Below are 19620 nucleotides of genomic sequence, written 5' to 3'. Positions count from 1 at the left end.
ATTATTAGTATCCTTTAAGTTTAAAAGCTGGGCTTAGCCTACCAGAATGGACAAGGTACAACATGCTATCAAATGCTCTTAGAAATAAAAGAAACAGGTCTCATGTTTAAAGCCGGGTACACTTCAGAAAAATCTCAATTTTTATATTTCAACCTTTTTTAGTCTAAGAACGTCCAGCGGCCAGACACTGGGGTGGTGGGGGAAGGGTAGTGTGTGGCCAAATGCCAAGCGGGGGGGAGGGGTTGGAGGTGCATGGCTGGACACGGAGCAGGGAGGTGGGGATGGTGCATGGGTGGGCAGGGACAGAGTGCCACCACCTGCCAGGAGCAGGGCTGGGGTGGGGCAGGGAAGCTCACTGGGCTGCTGTGAGGGCAGCGGCACCCCTCTGTGGGACGGTGAAGCTCACTGGGCTGGTGAGTGGTGGCAATGGCCACCTCATGTTGGCTTCTCTGCCTCGCAGGGGGTGCCACTGCCCTAACCCTGCCCTGGCCCTGCTCCTGGTAGGAGCTCTGTCCCTCCCCACCCAGGCATACCCCCTAGGACTGGTCCAAGTACCCCCAGGGATACACATACCTCTGGTTGACAACCCCAGCCATAAAAGTGATTACTCATGAATCTACTAATCCAAATAAAAGTTTTAAAAGATACTTCAACTTCATCCATTTGTTTAGTCTGTAAAATGTGCTTCAAGATTCATCAAGCAAAAGTATATCTTTTCCTGATCTGGAAATTGTTATTTATTGAATCCAGTCGTATGCATCACAGACAAAATTCTGACACAACTTAGTGCAGACTATCAATGATGCCATATAGTTATAATTCATTATATACAGCTTCTTACAAGGATGCTTCAAACTATACCCTCTTATCCGGAAGATTGATCTCAGATCTTACAGGATCAGCAGTGTTCCTTAAATTGTAGATATTAAGTTTAGTGTTTTTATAATTTAGGTATCCCTGAACAGATATTTTTGATGGGTTTGGGAGGTACTTGAACTCTGGAGCTAAATCCTAACTCACACCTTCCATGTTCCCATCAACTCTCAATGTATTAATAGTTATGCACAGTGCATTCCATCATCATTACAGAAGGTGATTTTACTGAAAGGCTCTTACATAGCTGGTGCCTCTGCCCTAGATTAGTGATATCCAGCTGGATATGACTGAGAGGAAAAGCACTTGAATGGCAGCTCAGCAATGTCTTATTAAAATCAATACATCTACAGGATCTGCTGTCTCCAGGCAATTTTTGTTAGACATGGTTGGTGTAAACACCATTCTCTAGAAATGACATTGCTAATATCTTAAAAGTTAGAAGCTGTACGTGCACATATGAAGAGAAGGAAGGGTAGGGAAAATAGAGGAGAGAGAATATAAAGCTTCTGAGGATAATTCAGAACAGTTATGCAATAAACAGTGGTTCCCTTCTGCCAATAAAATATAAAAGGGGGGGTCAAGGGGGAGAAAGGCCTTTTACATTTTGTGCAAGATTTGAAATGTTAATCTGTATCCAGATACGGGAAGAGTAGGCAAAATCCAAAGTGCATCATCCATCACTTACGAAGCCACATGAAAACAATTTTCAGGCAGATGTCCCATGTCCGTCAGCAGAATTGCAGCTTAACACTTGAGGGTCCCATAGGAGGAATGGCCTCATTATATATTACACTATGGCTTTTAGCATAATACGTAACAGCCCATTGCCATAGATGTGATTTTAAGGGTTCAAGATTTGTAAAGACCTTAAGGAGTGGATTCTCCACAAGACATCCAGATGTACCGGATAACCATCATCTCAGATTTCTCCATTTGACTATATTTGTAAAAAACATCTTCTCTAAGAATGGTTCCTTGGAGGAAAACAAAACAAACCCCAAATCAAGCTATTCATGCAAGTCAGAATTTGGTCACTTGTGATAAGTAACTTCTCTGGGAGTCATCCACACGTGCAAGTCTTCCAAAAAGCCTTTATGAACAGATACATTCATACTGTTCTTAAAGGGCAAGCACAAGCTTATATTTTGTGTGTGCTGGGGAAGGCCTCAAACTATGATTCTGAATAAAAGTGCCTGAAGTTCCTTATAGCTTAAAGAATTTAGAGATGACTCTGATAGGTTTCTCAAATAATATATTCTCTAGAAATTGCTCCATAAAACCTACTGGATTTAAGAGGATGCCCTTTATCTAAGCATTCTAAATCACTTCATGTAGAAAACCTATAGCACAGATTAAAAACACATTTGCCACCTCCCCACGAGCGTGGATGTTTGGTTCCCTAGGGACAACTAGTAGTGGTATACCTTGTGCTAAGTGTTCCCGGGGAATGCCTGCGCCACGTGCCCTCTGGCACACAGCAGGTTCCCCCAGGTGGCAGTAGAAGCAGCAGCAATCCTCTTGCTCAGAGCCTTGCTGGCACCTGGAGCGTGGCTCTGGCTGGCCAGGCTCTAGTTTTGAGTGGCATGTGCTGCCCCTGTGTGCACTGCTCTGCTTTTTTTTTGCGTGGGATTTTTTGACCCTTGGATATTCAGGGGTCAACCCCCCACCCTGCCGTGCTGCTCCCTTGCAGCACAGAGAACAGCTGAATGTGTAGTAGTATGTGGCACTGCAGATGCATACTTCACAGCCACACTTGCCTGGACGTAGCCATTATGTTTTGATTACGCATTTCCATAGGTGGTCCATTAACTGTTGTGAGAGGTGAGCTCCAGTCTTGAGAGCTACCAATTCATAATTTTTCTCAAGTTTAATAAAAGAGACACCATTAGTGTAAACTGGAATCTGTCCCTGAGCAAGAGCAGCTGCTATGTGCAAACAGAACGTGATCTTTATCAAAACTACAGGGGATGCCCACCACATTATCTTTAGACTGAACCAGAGCATATGAACGATCCTAGAAGGTTATTGAGGAAATGAACTGAAAAAACTGAAGTCAGCAGTACTTCAAGCACATGGCCTTTGTCAGGAATGATTTGTGCAATGTGTTCTACCTATAATCTTTTTCTCAGTAGAGCAGGATAGCCAGGATGTTGGTAATGTTTGTAACATGAAGTTAACTTTCCTTTGCTTTACTGACAGCCCCTGCCTTTACCTCTCTCATTAGTTGTTTGGGGCTTTCTGGACCAGAGGTTAAAAGTCAAAGGTGGATTAGCAAGAACTCATTAGCAGAAACAATGGAGCTCCTTGTGGCTGTGGAAGTTGGGACTATTTTCCATTGGGGCTTAAGAAAACCTAACTGCTATTACCATGGGATTAACCTACAAACTATTCAGAGATTGAGAGCTACACAGATTGGTTACAAGGACAGAAAAATAAAAACCAGAACTCAGGGACAAGGCAAGTAAAGGAAAAAAGGAGAAAATAAAGAAGGAAACAATAGGCAAGAGATGCTGCTTTCCCTCCCCTATGATCAAAGGAAAGCCTGGATCCCTGGCTCCAAGTGCCAAGGCACTTGTGCCTTGCTACTGAGCATCATTCTGCTAACGAAGAAAGATGTTCAATAAAACCAGGGATCTTATTCTTCCATAGCAGGAAATGAGTAACTCAACAGAAACGTCTTCAGTGAAAGATTTTTGTATCCAGATGTGGGAAACTAGGGCTTTAGTGTTGAGACAATACACATGGAGTCTGGCTGGAACAGACTTTGGGTGAGAGCATGTTGCATATGGTAAATGTCAAAGAGCAGCAATTTATTTGTGACATTTCCAGTATGGAGGGAGAAAGGGAACCAGATCAAGGATCTCAGAGCTGTGGACTGAGGTAAGATGCACGTTGTAATGTTTTGCCGATAATGAACATTATTTGAAAAAAAATGCTGCAACAAATGCATTCCTTGACTGGGAAGTCACTTAATGTTTAAGCCAACAAATAGACAAACATGGTGGGGAAGCTGGGGGAGAGGGGATTTCTTTGGCTTTCCTTTACAAATCTCTGCTCTTGAATACAGCAGACATTTCCTTCAATCATTATATACACGTAGTCCTTTTTGTCTGTACTCACGTGTCTGGTCAGAGATTTTCCTTTTTACCTACAAGGAACCCTGTTGCCTCATTTCTTCTTGCCAGGTTTGAGTGCTTCCATCAAGATTGTAAGTACAATTTAAGCTTCCGATAATATTTCCAAACCTGCACAAGTTAGTAGTTTGTATAGCCCTACTTCTAATGACTGAATAATCTTACCTAAGCACAACTTCCCTAAAATATATCTTTTGGCAATAGGTGCTATGTAAAACACCACAGCACCTTGTTGTTCCTGAGAGATTAGGCTAATGTTAATACATTCTGGAACCAAAGCTATAGTCCACTGAAGACTAAAGGGTCAATCTTCAGAGCAGTGCACACAGGGATTTAGCTGACATGAACAGTAGTAGTTCAGTTAAATCCCTATTGAATCATCACCCCTGAATGTATCTGAGGAATTCAGCCAGTACCCTCCCTGCCAGATCTCTTCTTCTTGCTCCATTAAGTGTCTATAGTGCTATCTATGTCTAGGATGCAAGTGAGATACTTGCTTAGTCTTGCTGACAAGACATTTCTAAAAACCTGGGAGATTGAAAAGGGCAGAGGTTTATTGGAGTTTGTACACTGAAGAATTTTGCTTATAGCAACAGGATGAAAATACTAAAAAATGCATGTCTGTTCCTTGCACTAAAAATAGTAGTATAGTGAGTACAGTATGTCTGTCTGCAAGTCTCTCAACACAACATGTATATAACAAATTAATATTGTTCGTTAATTAGGAATCTCTCTAGACTTACACTATGCTATGCTTTATCACCTCCCCCTCTATTTCAGATTAATTCTTTGAAATTAGGGAGTATAAAACCTATACAACTTAAATAAAAAGCTACCAGATCCTTTAGTCTATTCATAAACAGCAAAAAGCAGTCTGGTTTCTAAATGCAACATTTTATTTTACTGTATTACTATTTATGCAATGAAAACTGTGACAGTTTCTGGCATCAGTATGAATGGTGACCTACATACAGATTTTGATCCAACATCAGAATATCTTGAACTTACATGTTCTTCTGAAGCATAAAGGACTTCCATTAGCCGTTGGACAAGGTCGTTATTTTCCTGCCCATGTTCTTGGCAGAGAAGTTCAATCTCCCTTAATTTTCCGAAGTAGAAGTCCCTTTCCTTCTCCACGCCTTCGAGTGCAAGTTTTAATGTATGTACCTGTTGATAAAAGACACCAGTTCCAATAACTGAATCATGGAGCACCATCTGCAAAATGCGCTGTAAACAAAACTTAATCACAATCCAAAACAGGACTTTCCAGCAATCTTACTCTAAAATTCTAAATTTAAGGTGACATTAGTGCTTGATATAGGTGCCATACTGTTCAAATTCCTGCCCAGAGAGGCATGGAGGGAAAGCAATGCAGGTTTCTTTAATTCTCCTTCAATGCACCTCAACTGTCACCTGGAGGAATCATTTTTACTTACTGTTTTGAGGCAACACAAAGAAACAGCAAATTAAAATAACAGGGTGACTTCTGGATTCATGATTACTTTCCTGACCTCTGCTGAGGTTGCCAGGAGTACTGAACTATGCTTTTTGTGATGGCAATAATTCTTAAAGAGAACATTTCCACTTTGCCCTAATCCATGTACATTTGTTGGATGCATTGGTTGGCTTACAATGTATCCATTCCCAAAAATATTTAGCATGTACACAAAACTGGAAAATTTACCATAGGGAAATAAGGGACATAATTTTGCCTGGGTAAGGGAATGCCTAGAGGATCAGAAATATTTTTCACTTCAAGCTCAAATACTGTTGTGCAGCTACTTGCATGTTTTTTTTAATGCTTTTGCTGCACTGGAACTGGATTTCAGAAAGCTTATGGTAAAGTAAAATGCCAGCAAATATTCATGGTGGGGGAGGGGTCCTGACATACTAGTACACAGGTGGTTAATCACCAAGTGGAGTACCTCAGGGTCTGCTCAAAATTCAGAGGACCTTTCTGAACAGATACTCATGAATGGTAATCTTGTTTCAAACTGCATCTTGCCAGCTCTGGTTCACCGCTACATTTGCTGCTGGAGCTAAGCACCCACAGAACACTCTGACTATTGAAAGGAAGCGTGTCCTGTCACCTAGAAAAGAGATCTCAAATATTTTAAAATTAATTCCGTGGAGAAAAACCAGGTAAATAATGATAGATTTACATATATTGCGGCTAGGATAGATTGCTGGTGCTTTACTGGGTTATTAATGAGGGGGCAGCAATGTTATAGCAGCAGTAGAGGACCAAAGATAATATTGCCAAATGGTAAATCCAGGATCCCAGATTTCACTCAGTTCAGGATGTAGGTAACACCAGTACTAAGGTCAGGAATTTTACAGAAAACATTTCTTTCCTGTAAAAATAGGTTGAACTGACAGTTTGTGACATGGATAACAATGTAAATTGACTGCCACAAATTGCAATGGGGCTCTAAGTTCCCTCTTGGTTGCCTGCTCTTCTAGAAATGCAGTGTTTTTTCCTCCACTACTTAAAATACCCCAACAACAGGCCAAACAATCATTTGACAGGTTAGAAAATTCTCTTCATTCCCCAGTTTCTTAACTTGCAAAATGACACTGTTTTTGATCTCTTTTCTCATGACAGGGGGTGTAAACTAAGGTGACATCAGGTTTCAAGCCTCTTCCCTTCCTTTTAATCTTATAGCTAGAAACAGCACAGCCTAAAAAAAGGTGTGTTATTTAAAATAATCTATACACAAGCCTCTCTTACCTAAAAGCTTGCTATCCCTATGGACGCTCAGAGAGGCTAAAATGCTTCAGACCCAGCTGCGGGGTCTGTCAGTGTCAGCTTGTTCTTTGGGAACAGCTTCCTAACAACTGCTTCCCATCTGGACAGAGTAAGAGTTTTAAAAACTGTTTCCAGACCTCTTAGTCTGTTCCAAGCCATTTTTAAGTTTCAGTCAAGAGTTACACAGTTGATTTCCTAAGGCTCCTTCAGAGCCAATAGCTCAGGTCTTGTCTCACTCTCTTGATCTGTTTGCCAGGAGGTGTTTTGTATGACTCCATAGTTTCACATTTCTTTGTGCTTCCTAGCAGGCTTGCTAGCCTATACATGCATATAACAAGTTAAGCCTATAAAATCACAGAGTAAACTTTTCAAGAAGCCAGTCACATACAGCTTTCTAAAATGATATCCGCCCCCTGTCCTCTATGCCTGCAATGACAGGAATCTGCATGCTACCACCCTCTTTATGCTACCACTTTATGTTTTTAGATAAAAGATGACTAAACAAGTATCAAGGCATGGCATGTTAATTTCTGTGCTTTAGTTTGTCAGATAGTAGTGCCCCTCTCTGATGCACAAGTTTAAACTAAAAGTTTTTATTAGTGGACTTCCTGCTGATGATACATAGATAGAATACTCATCAGATCACACAACCAAAACAGATTAGCCACAATCCAGACTCATAAGGTTGCCTATCGACAGTCACAATGTTCGCTCTTCTCAGACTCTAATCACTTGGACCATTTTAAGAGACGTTTCTAATTTAATACTTTCTGATAACGTTAATTGTTCATCAGGAAAACAAAGTGAGCTTGCTATATTTAATGTGAATGCTTCTCACTAAGTGACACTATGGTTATATAAAAAAATGCAGACAGTGTCAGCAATTAATATCTTCCAATTTACACTGTATGCCTAATGTAATACATCAAAGGTCTCAATCTTTTTTTCAGTCTGCAAGACACACACAGGCTTAAAAACTATCTCCAATATTCTGCATATAAAACATATCCCACGATATTTGGCATCCACAAAGGAATGTGGAAATCACAGAAAATTAGCTGGGTCTTAAAATCTTCCAAGGATGGAGAGTCTACAACCCTCTCTCGGTAACCTGTTCCAGTGTTTTACCACCCTCCTAGTGAGAAAGTTTTTTTCCAGATATCTAACCTAAATTTCCTTTGCTGCAACTTGAAATTTTGCTCATTGACTAATTTGCTGGTTGTAAACTAGGTATGTAAAGGGATCAAGGGTAGCCTTTGCTTCTTAAGAATCTGAAGGGGTATGGGGGAAATTGTTGTAGGCTTTTCTAGACACACGCTCACACACATATATTGACTGTACTCTAACTGGCAGCAACATGAACCTACTTTTACAGCTCCTTGAAGCAGAGATTTCCTGGTCTGGAACTGAGTGCTATGTGCACAACATACACTAGGTCTTATAAGCACAGAGTGAGGTGCCAGACAAATAAAGTCTATATTAAAAGAACTGCGTTAGCAGAAAAATCATGATCTCTTTAAAAATAGTTTGATGCAAGATTGTCATCTGGATGGTAACTACTACTTTCTCTACACATATCAAAATAGATTTAAAATAATCCACACTGGCTCTCCACAAAATTACTAATTTGTGTATGGTCTACGGGATCTTTATATATATAGACATTTGTTAACAAATATGTCCATACCAAATAGGACAGTGACTTAAGCAGCAATGTGTTTAAGATCTTAACATCTGAGTAGAAATTTTAAAATCAAAACTGTTGAACACCCAGTTACCACTAATGTCAAGAGACACTGCTAGAAACTCTTAGAGGTAAGGGGGGAAAAAAAGTCAGGTCACATTTGGGATCCTAATCAAATTTCATTATTTAGTTCAAGTATCTGGAAATCACACATATAGTGCAGAAGTGTGAGTCCTACTCTTCATTTTCCCTGCATACAGTAGCCTAGAAGGGATGACTACAGATCAGTTAATTCTATACTTTTTACTACTTTCAGTAACAATTTTTACAGTGCTTTATTTTACTTTTTACAGTAACAATCAAAGGGTCCAATCATAATTTAGGGCCCATTGTGCTTGGCACTGCTCAAATGGATACACTACCTCTGCCTCAAGGAATTGGACACACGTAATGAAACATTACACTGGGTTCCCCTCAAACACACACGTCATCTGTAGTCTGTTTCAACAATGCACAGAGATGTCCTAGTTTCTGTATTAGCAAGAAATGAAAAGTAACCACATACCAAAATGTGAATTTCTATCACTAAAATTCAAAGTCAGTAATACCAGAAGCCAGGATGGAGCAGCAGCAGCAGCCGGAAAATGGGCTTTCACCCTCCAAAGACTCCTGATCATTTGCAGAGGCAAAATAATGTACATGAGACAATGTAGTGGAAGAACCCAACAGTGGTCCAATCAACCTGATTCACAGGTGTCAGTATCAGACAATATAAAAGGTATAAAGTTCCTAAACACCTGCCCTGTTGTGTTTCAGGGCCAGAATATATGTTTCCTTCTGATCACAGTTGAAAAAAATTAGCTCACACTCTGAAGCAGGTAGGCTGAGAGCCTTCAGAATTCTCTTCCTGTCCCCCCAACTAGAAATTCAGATTTTCATTTAGATTTTCACTAAGGACTCATTACATCACTGTGGTGACATAAAGAGGTCTTGAAGTAGATGCCCTATATGCCTGTTAAAAGCCCCATATAACATAAGGGTGCTGTAAAGGTTCTGTAGCAGAAATCATAATTAAGTCCCCTTTGTTAATAAGTATCTAATCTTATTCTTACTTGGATCAGGAGGATTCTGTTCTATAGATTAATTAAGCCACAACCTTCTCAGATTTCACTGTCTTCCTTTAAGACAGAGAAGCATATATATTTAGGTTTAACATTTTCAAGAAAGTTTTTGCATTGCAGTAAAATTTAGTAGTTTAACTCAGAATAACCCTTATGAGCACAGTATTGGCCATCCTTCAGTCATCTGGTATCTTCACAATTTTAAATGATAAATTGTTGTCCTCAGATGAGCTATTTTAGTCTTTTGCTCCTTTGGAACTACCATGTGGCTATCATCCAGATTAAAACCTGAAGTGTTATCATAATCTTGGGTACCATGCACTGGTGTGACAATACCACTGCTAGTGCTTCTACATTTTGGGGTTGAAACAAGCTTACCTGTTCACTAAGCTGTATGACTTGCGTTTCCAAATCTTTATCTGATTTGGACACTGAGCTGCTGGGTGTGGCTTTTTTTGCTGATGATGGACGAGAAGGTGTGGACCCTGGTTTAGAAGCTGGACTGGATTTTGCAGCACCTGAGGATACAAGAATAAAAAACACTCCTTAAAATAATCTTTGTAAAGTGATTTAAGTAAATGTGTTTGCCCCTGAGAGATAAATGTGTTCCCAATAATTTTGTAGCCTTACCACTTCCAGATACAGAAAAACATGGTGAATTTACATACGGTCCTTAGATCTCTTACTTCCATGCTACAAGTAAAAAATGTACTTACTGTTTAGCTGTGCATTAGAACAGGAGATAGGAAAGGAAATACCATAACTAGAATCTTATATTTGGTTTTAAATGGACAGTAAAATATATCAATATTAGCTGAATAAAAAAAAAAAATTATTGACGTTACTACCACTGTTTTACAGCTTTAAGACACTGTCAAAAACAAGCTATAAGGCTCTTCCGCTTATTGCTTACTACCTTGATTTCTTAAACCTACTGGACAAAAGGTAGGTTGGTTTTTATTTATAAATCTGATCTGATTCTATGCATTCCTCTACAGTTTAAACTGAATACCATTAATGGATATTCACACAGAAATTCAACTGTTGTAAACAACATTAAATCCATCACTGGACATTCAGCTGCTACAGTGACCAGAAGATCAAATTTTTGATCAGCTTAGAGCTTCTCTTTAATCGTTTGTTAAGCAAAGCTGATAATGTACTCAAATATATAGCAATGCTGTTGTCAGAAAAAAAACCCAGCAGCCATCACAGGCGCATATAGATGCTCCATATGCACAGGCCTAAAGGAAATACAAATGACTAAGCTCAGTGAGGAACATTTATGTACAAGGGCCAGGGCTATTTTTATACACACCCTAGGGCTGACAGTGCCATTCCCTCCTCCTCCTCCTCTTTTCCCTCCTTTAGATGTAGGCTCCGAGGGAGCGTCAGTCAGAGCACGTGAGTTGCTTCCTTCCACCTGTCTTAATGCTCTGCAATTCCTTAGCCTTCTCCACTTCAAACTGGTTGAAATTTGTTTCAGATATGTGGCTCAGACCTCAAGCCTATCAACTGCCTATTTATTTTTAAAGCAGTCTTTTCCCTTAAATAAACTTAAAGAAAGCTTGGTATGAAGCAAGGGCCTTTTATTTATTTATTTTTTTTTGCAGGACCCTGATCTGTACTACTCCCTTCTATGGAAAGATGCATGCAAGACAAGCACCTGCATGCTGCTGGGCTCTGATGTGTAGCTGCAACCTCCCACTACTGGGTGCTTTGAAATCTGGGACACATGGGGACGTGGAACATCCCAAAATTCTTAGTAAGCTCCAAAATCCCACTGGAACACAGCATTTAGCAATTAGGAAAGGATTTGCCTGAGTTTCATGTACTGCATTCCCAAATGACACTTGCGCCAATTACTCTGCTAAAAATAAAGCTTTTTATGATTTCTATCTAATCTGCCATACTACAGACTGCCTAAACCCATCCCCCTCCCTTTATAAAAAAGGAATTGGGATACAATTATATTAGAATGGTCCAAGGTCAGTGATTTAACTCCTCCTTCCCCGCTCTTGCTCAAATTTTGCTAAGTCACAGCTACACAGATACAACACCTCAGACTTTTTTTTACCTTCCTTAATTATTTTTAAAGCCAGAAGGAAATTGAAGCTAGAAACGTTGACTCTGACTTTGTAGAGTTTGAAAGAAACTTTGCAATCTTAATGCCACAAATAAGCTCTGGTTCAAAGAGACATCCCCCACTATAACCCAGCATGATGCCTGTAGGCTTCCTTGTCAAAGAGCTGAGAGATGATTGGGAGGAACAGCAACGATACACTAGTCAGCCAAGCTAGTTAGGATCTTGCGATTTAGTCACACAGACTATGCTAGCTACTGTACCAGCTAAATTCCCTTATGGAAGGTCAAAGCACTAGAACACATGGGATGCCTATTTAAAGGAACTGGGCCTACAATTCTACCACTTAGGAGATTACAAATAGCTAGGTTTCTAGCCATTAAAATTGCATAAGCAAGCTCTGGAGAAGGGATCAGAACTCCCAGGAGCTGTGCACCCTCTTGCTTATTCTTTCTGGCCCTATGAATCTTGTTTGCCACACTGCACAATGGCCTAGCTTCAAAGGGAGAGGGGCCTTGTGTAGACCCTGTAGGTAAAGACACTCTTACAGTGGCATGTTGGTGTTGGAATCCCTTTGGGTTGAGGAGACTCAGTCTAGGACCAGCTCTCCCATTTCCTGGGCAAATACTTTAACAACTGGAATATTATTAAGAAACATTTGGACACCTATCTTGCTGGGAACCTTTGACCCTTGCTGACCTTCTGAGGTCCCTTCCAGCCCTAATGTCTATGAAATCTTTGAAGTTATGTAAAAGGTTGACAACCACCACCACTGCTCACATTTTTGAATGAAAGCATCCACTGTGTTTTGTGCTGGACTCAAGGTTGGTGGAATGGGCCACTTTGGAGTGGAGGTCTGTGAAACCCAAATGGTTTTGTGCATGCTATAGGCCGTGAGACACTGAACACAACTAAGGCCCAACTAATGGCAGTAGCAGTGTAGACCGGGTACACCCAGGGGGGTGTGCCCTGTCCTCCAAAGACAGTGGTGGGGGTCAGGCAGGGTGCTGATGGAGGGGCTGGCTGCTAGAGCAGTTCCCTCTCCTCTCTACAGAGCCAGGCCGAGACCAGGTGCTTAACTATATACAATTTATTACTATAATAAATACTTAAGATAAAACATGAAATATCTACAATAAAGCTTAGCATGTGACACTACATATAGTATCCCACAATTCACATAAACCATATAACTTACAACATATATAATAATTAACACATTAAGCAAGATAGTTAAGGTTACAGCACAATAAACACATATAGGGAATCAACTTATATAACCCAAATAAGTTAATAATAATATTTCCCAGACCCACCAAGTAACAATACAAATATACATATTAACACATTAAGAACATATGAACCATATAAACTTCCTTAAAGAATACCCGTAGCTATATAGACCTTGACACAACAACAATCACCCAAAATAGGGAGTGCACTCAGCACCTCCCCAAGGGATTTCCTTGGAGTCCCTCCCCTTTAGGGCCCTGGGATGCGGACACACCCCTCCCGCAACGGTGGGTGGAGGTGGCAGAACCCTCCTGTCCCATGCCTGCCATGCTTGCAGGGCCCGCTTCCCCAGCAACTCACACTTCCTCTCTGAAGCAGCCAAGGCTCGTCCCCTGGAGGCCAATCCCATGACAGCTTCTCTCCAGCGGTGCTTTTGGCAATCCTAGGTGGCCTGGCACCCCATACTGGGCAGCCCAGGGCTCTCTCTCGCAGGAGCCCAACCCTTACAGGCTCCGGTTCCCTGGTCTCACACAGCAGGTACTCCTTTTCCCAGGCCCTGCTCTTGGCACCAGGGCTTTTTAGTTAAAGGCAGAGCCACACTGTGGGGTTCTCGTTAGTCGGCCTAGGGTCAAGGGTAACTTGAGCAGCCGTGAGCTGCTCCCAGGCAGATTCTCTGTGCGCCCACCTGCACACCAGTTGAGGCCTGAGCAGCCATGAGCTGGTCCCAGGGCAGATTCTCCATGTGTCAATCTGCACGCTGACTGCCCAGATGCTTGCCAGGTTTGCAGGCTCAAGCCACCTCAAGCGGCTCCTAGAGCCTGATCCCTGTGGGCTGATTCGTGCATCACTGAAGCTCAAACGGGGTCCCAAGTACAGCTGTCTCCAGAGCTCCTCTCTCCTTGCTGTCCCTTGTTATCTCTCTGCAGCATGCTGAGCACGCTCTCCTTTTATACTCTTCAGGGGCTCCACCCCCAAAGTTCTCTGGACCTGGCTGGCACAGTTCTGATTCAGGTCCAGTTGCTCCTTGCCCCCTCCCTTTGGAAAAAGGCGGGGCATTGCTTCCCTTGTGCTACCTCCAGATTGGTGGGTGGGCTCCACCAATCAAACAACAGACAGTCGAGCCTAGGACTCTACCCAAGCCCTGAAAAGGTAAGCCTGCTATAGTAGAATTTAGGTGGTCTAGTAATTTTACTGGCAAAATCTTAAGTGCTTATAGCTTCTTGGACTATAAACAGGCAAGATTTTGGAACGCCATTCTATTAGACTCAGGCACCTAAATTCTGTCCTTATTACACTTTAAAAATAATTTAGAAAAGCATTTTAGTGCTTAATTTGGTCCTGCCATCTTCAAATACATGTACATACTACTTACAAAAGCAGTATTTTAAATATAGTGAACTGAAAACTATCAGTCAAGAAAGAAAAGATTTTGCCTTAGAAAAAATTAGACCCTTTGCAGGGATGACAGCCTCCTTATTTAACAAACACTGCTTCAACAAACTGGGTGCAGTGACTCTTCACAACTTGAAAAACTTGGAGAGCAATAAGAAAAAGATGAAGTTTCTAGGTTACAAGAAATAGCACAAACTATAACTGCATGGTAGACCATGAGAGAACAGAAATGGCTTGGGGATGGGCAATATGCAAGCTTGGATGACTAAGAAAGGCAAGGCAAGTATGATTTAGAGTGACAGGTCAAAAATCACTAGAGGTATTTTAAAGAGATTTGGAAAGCACATAATATTCACTTAAAGAAATATTTTGAAGTATGAATATCTGTGGCCTTTTCAGACTTCAGTAATGAGTGTTGCTAAGTACCAGAAAGCTTAAATGACATTGGCAGGGGGTGAGGGTGCTCCTCACTTGTAGGATCAGGCCCTAAATAAACAGGATGATCTGACAACAGCAATCAGTAATGCAGATATATAAAAAAAGTTAAATAATCCAAGTGTTCCAGATGGCATAAGCTAGAGCTTGCTCAAAATGCAATCTGAATAGCAAAGGATGCCCAGGGAGCTCTAATTTAAGATCGCTTGTATTAAAAGCAAGCTTTACTGCATTTTCTATAAAATACCAGTTTGGCCTCAGGGAAATCCTTTAGGGAAAAGGCATTTCCAACACAGCCTCAATTAAAAAAAGTTTTAAAAAAATTTAACCCAGCAGGATGATAAAATGTCTTTTTTTAAAGCAGTTAAATATCTGTAAATTAGAACTCTCAGTAGAACGCCTAGAAAGGAGAGCAGAACTAAAAACATAAATCTATGGGTCAGTTTTTACACTCTGGAACCACTCCATCAATTCGTTGCTGAGGCACTATACTTTCCACGGAAAAGTTTCTTACTATAAAATCCTCTATTTTAAAGTGGCGCCATAGCACCCTGCTTCACCTCTCATCACTATCCTAGCAGGTAGGTAACGTGAAATACATTTCAAGGCAAAAAGGGGAATCTGAGCATCTCTTTGAAGCCAAATAGTAGCAGACAGTCTCTCTTATTCCTTTATTGGAACATAATTTCCTTTCATTATATAAGTCACCACCTATGCAAAGCAAGTAGGTAAATATTATTTACCTAGCATAGCTAAGGGCACTAAAGATCAACCTCATAATGTCCTAGTTGCTGTATAGATATATAACAAGGTAGTCCCTTGTTAAGTGCCCAACAGCTTAACAAGATACAGGCCCTTTATATTTAACCTGTTCATTAATACAGGCTTTGATTGCCTCCAATATCCTCTGCAACTGCAGTCCATCTGAACCACTAATTCATTCTTATGGGTAGTGAACATATCTTGTAACCAGTCTGCTAAGTATCTTGCACAATGAAAGTGCTAGAAGAACAGCAATACTGACCAGATATTCTTGCTTAGGCAGCAGCCCATACAAATTCCAGCTGTGCTCCTCTCCAGAGTGTAATGTTTAACACAGTGATTCACTCCCTATAATATACTGGGTGACAGAAGCAGCTCTTTCATTCAGCCCTGGCAGACGAAGCAGATCATCCTCAGCATCTGGAATGTTATCAAGCACTCTCGACTCCCAGGCCGACAGGGTTAACAGATGTCCCAAACTCAGAGACCAAGCTTCAGTGCAACTGTGCTTGTTACCAGCATCACAGTTGCTTGAATTAACATCCAGTTTATTTTAGTTTGTACCTGTTCATATTACTTCTTATATTACCACTAGAGTAAGAAAATTTCACATCCTCATGGTTTCGGAAGATAGCAATTATTTTTTCTTGATAGTTTAATATACATTGGATGAAGCTGAGATCAAAAACATTACCATTTTCACAGCGTATATTATGCCCTAGAACCATAATTGCCATCAGTCTCATTTTACCTAATTATTTCCTCTTACAGCATCCATATTATTTCTCTTTGGCTAAACAGGAGTGTTTTATAAACTGAATAAAATTGTATACATTCTGTAAAATCTGCTACAATCCCAAACCTTTCATTGCCAAATACAAACATATTACATTAGAATGCCAAGTCATTTAAGTGCTCAGAGTGGATATACTCAAATTAACAGATCCACAATTCTGTTTAAATACGACTTCTGGGATATATCTGGTTCTATAGGAGACCTGTATTCTCCCTAAGGCAAATTACCTTTGAAGTTATGTCAGTAATTAACAGCTACTTTAATATTTATGAAAAACAATCTGCAATTCTGCGCATGGGAAATTTGCATAAATATGATGTGGAGGGTTTGGAAGCATTTCATTCTGCCTCATTCATGGCCAATGCTACCATGAATCACACTACCTGTAGAATTTCTTCCGTTAAATCCATAACAAACAGCTAAAAGAAGAAATCAATATTACTGAAGTATGCCACCAAGGTGGGGGGGTGGAAATCAGGAAGCTTAAATTGTAAAAATATCACTTAACTCACTGACAGCTTTTCAACTCACTAAATCAATCAATTGTCAATGGTTCCACCCTTTCCCCCTTCACTTGGTTTTTAAAAAGAAAGGAATTAGTGCTCGTGCATGCTTCCCCTCAGCTGTGTTAACATGCATAAGCCTACCAAAACTGCGTGCTGATTTTGCTAACAGGACAGTATTTTCTGCTATTTTAATCTGAGACAGAACTAAATCTAAACCTTGATCTCAGAGGTAATTTAACCCTTCTGCATCACTTGGTGCCCCTTGTCTACATGTCCTTACTTTTCTCAGTTATTTGCCAAAAGCTCAAAATTTTGTTTCTTAAGTTTGCAACATGCCCACAAGGGTAGAACCTCATTGAATAACCCAGTTAGGAGAACTGGGAGATTTTGTATAACTAAAATGATCAACGTGCATCCCTGGCACTGCACAGTCTAGAATGGGTTGCTCAGATTAGTTGTGTGTGCTCTATATATACACACTGAAGATGAGGGTGGCACCTAGCAAGATGCTGGTTAATGCTTGGGTATTCTTACTTAATATTTTATCACAGTTATGGCCAAGCAGCGGCTTCTGAGCAATTAAAATGTGGCTCCCAAAAGAAAGAAGTAGTTTAACATATTTTCTCTCTGTTCCTTCAATTTTTGATTTTCTTTTAGTCTTTAGTATGATTTATTCTAAGAATGTGAGGATAAAAGGTGACTTAATAAAATATTACCAGTATTTGTGTTGGACTGCTGCACACAAATTGCTGACTCTGGGGCACGTGTATGTGCATCTTGAAAGCTATGTCCTGTAGCCCTCAGTTATGTTGAAATTTGGATTTCTGGCCAGAAGGGGTAGGAAGTTTGGCCACAGCTGTGATATGCAAAAGGCACCTCAGTGTTTGACTCTTATATTGGCCATTTCTCAAAAAACCCTCACTTCTGTACCACATTATAGAACATCATTTAACATCCCTGGAGTTATACATAATGAATCTCCTGAGTATGTGTATGATGATTAGGATCTAACATAACAAATGTTAAAACTCACTTTTTCCCCCCTCAACAAATTTTCAACTCTTTTTCATTAGGTATTAATGAATATATATGTATGCACGACTTGTAAATTCAGACTATTTTTTTAAAGTAGTCCAAAATAAATTACAAGGTGCTGAGGAGGGATTTGTTAGGGGGGAAATACTGCTTCTAGTAAAATCTTTAATTGAGGAGTCAGAGCAGGAGACGTGAATTCAGGCAGCTGGTCCAAAACAAATGTTACAATTTAAAGTAGTAAATCATAGCAACACAAGTAATATGCTGAAGTATCAGGATTGCACACTACAGTAATTTAGCAGAGACTGACAGGTCTTTTCTCCTCTCTGGGTCATGTGAAAGTCAGAGGATGGTAACACAATTCAACAGTAGTTCATAAACATTCAGATTGTTCAGTATTTAAGACAGCGAGGCCCTTGGGCCCTCTTCTTCCACTGCATCTAAGCTGCAATGATATAATCTTCACTGCTATGTTCATCAAGTCTTTCAGTCCAGGTTCCAGAACAGAAGCTGTCATTATTCTTTGAGCCCTTGCTGGTTCCTTACGTTGAGCAGTCACTGCTTTTACAAGGTGATATAAAATTAAACCCCCCTCTCATTCTTGCGGATGGGTTTTCCATGTCAACATTGATTGAACCACGTTTTCTGCTAGACATGTCAGGGCGTTTTTAAGCCTTCCTAGAGGCACTGGGTGTTGGCTACAGTTAAGGCTGGGGACTTCAACTGGGGTGTGCCAATTCTCCTGTTAGGAGCAAATCCAGAGGTTCCTCTGGTGAAAGGGTCCTGCCCCTGCGCTCAGTGGTCAGGAAGGGATTTTACCCCATGGTCAGATTGGTATGGAGTGTGGAGGTTTTTGCCTTCCTCTGTAGAGGGGCGTTGTGGCCCTCTACCTGGGACCTCTTGAGCATGTATTGACAACAGTTTATAGAAGCAGGACAATGGCTGCCATGATTTCCTTGCTGTATGGGATGGGATGGGATAGCTGTATGGGATGGGATGGTTTGGATAGGCAGTGGGGTTGAACTAGATGACCTTTAGAGGTTTCATCCAGCCCTACTTTCCTATGACTCCTGGATACATTGGCAAGATGAAAAGAAAAAATCTAGCACTCTGTCAGGGTATATGCCATCCCTATTCTGCAGAGGAAAGTCTTACATCTTCATTCCACCACATACCCTGAGCACAAAATTCAAAGTCCTTTAACTTTAAAATAAATTTTATTGTGACTATATTTTATTATGCTGTCTCACTATACACACATCTTCTGTATGGGAGTGCTGGAAGGAGCATAAATCAATCTTTAGCTACTATATAAAACACAGACAACTGAAGAGCTACATGTATAATGAAAGCAGAGATGTTTTTACTGCAATTACCAACTGCTCTTTATGAACAAGAAGGAGGGTGATGAGAAGATTTTGGTGTGGAAGGAAAGAAGGGAGAGAAAAATAGCAGAAATGTGTTTTTATGAGTTTAATTCCTCCCAATTTGAGTCTCCAGGCACTCTCCAGGTGTTACTGAATGCTACATCCAAATTTCACTATACAACTGGACAAAAACAATTTCTGAATAAAAATGATTAATTCAGAGGACATCTTACACTGTATTACGTGCCATAATCTACACAGATAAAAACAACATATTCCTCCCTTTCAATAAGAGACCAGGGTTTTTTTTCCTCAAGAAGCCTCAGACGGCACACTGGTTCTGTGTGAATAGTCATGGACAAACAGTTAATTCTGCCCTGGTTATTTTTCCTGTCATAGATGTGCTTATTTTTAGCTATCATGTGATTCGGGATTTTCCAGCACCGG

At 40.6% G+C, this 19620-nt stretch overlaps 1 protein-coding gene across 5 annotated transcripts in view; it reads right to left on the bottom strand.

Moving 5' to 3' along the window:
- MAPRE2 (microtubule associated protein RP/EB family member 2) overlaps nucleotides 1–19620 on the bottom strand; it is a 138033-nt gene that overhangs the window by 3762 nt on the left and 114651 nt on the right. For all 5 annotated transcript variants that reach the window (XM_090039927.1, XM_090039924.1, XM_090039926.1 and 2 more), the window contains 2 exons: nucleotides 9943–10082; nucleotides 5019–5177 (listed from right to left, as the gene is read on the bottom strand). In XM_090039927.1, the coding sequence (XP_089896053.1) occupies nucleotides 5019–5177; nucleotides 9943–10082 (299 nt within the window). The remainder of the gene's footprint in view (nucleotides 1–5018; nucleotides 5178–9942; nucleotides 10083–19620) is intronic.

This window comes from Crocodylus siamensis, chromosome 3 (genome assembly GCF_052110815.1).
Source record: "Crocodylus siamensis isolate JL-2025a chromosome 3, ASM5211081v1, whole genome shotgun sequence".
In the NCBI taxonomy this organism is placed as follows: domain Eukaryota; kingdom Metazoa; phylum Chordata; order Crocodylia; family Crocodylidae; genus Crocodylus; species Crocodylus siamensis.
The sequence above is the reverse complement of the archived record's forward strand: the minus strand, read 5'-3'. Positions and strand labels throughout refer to the sequence as shown.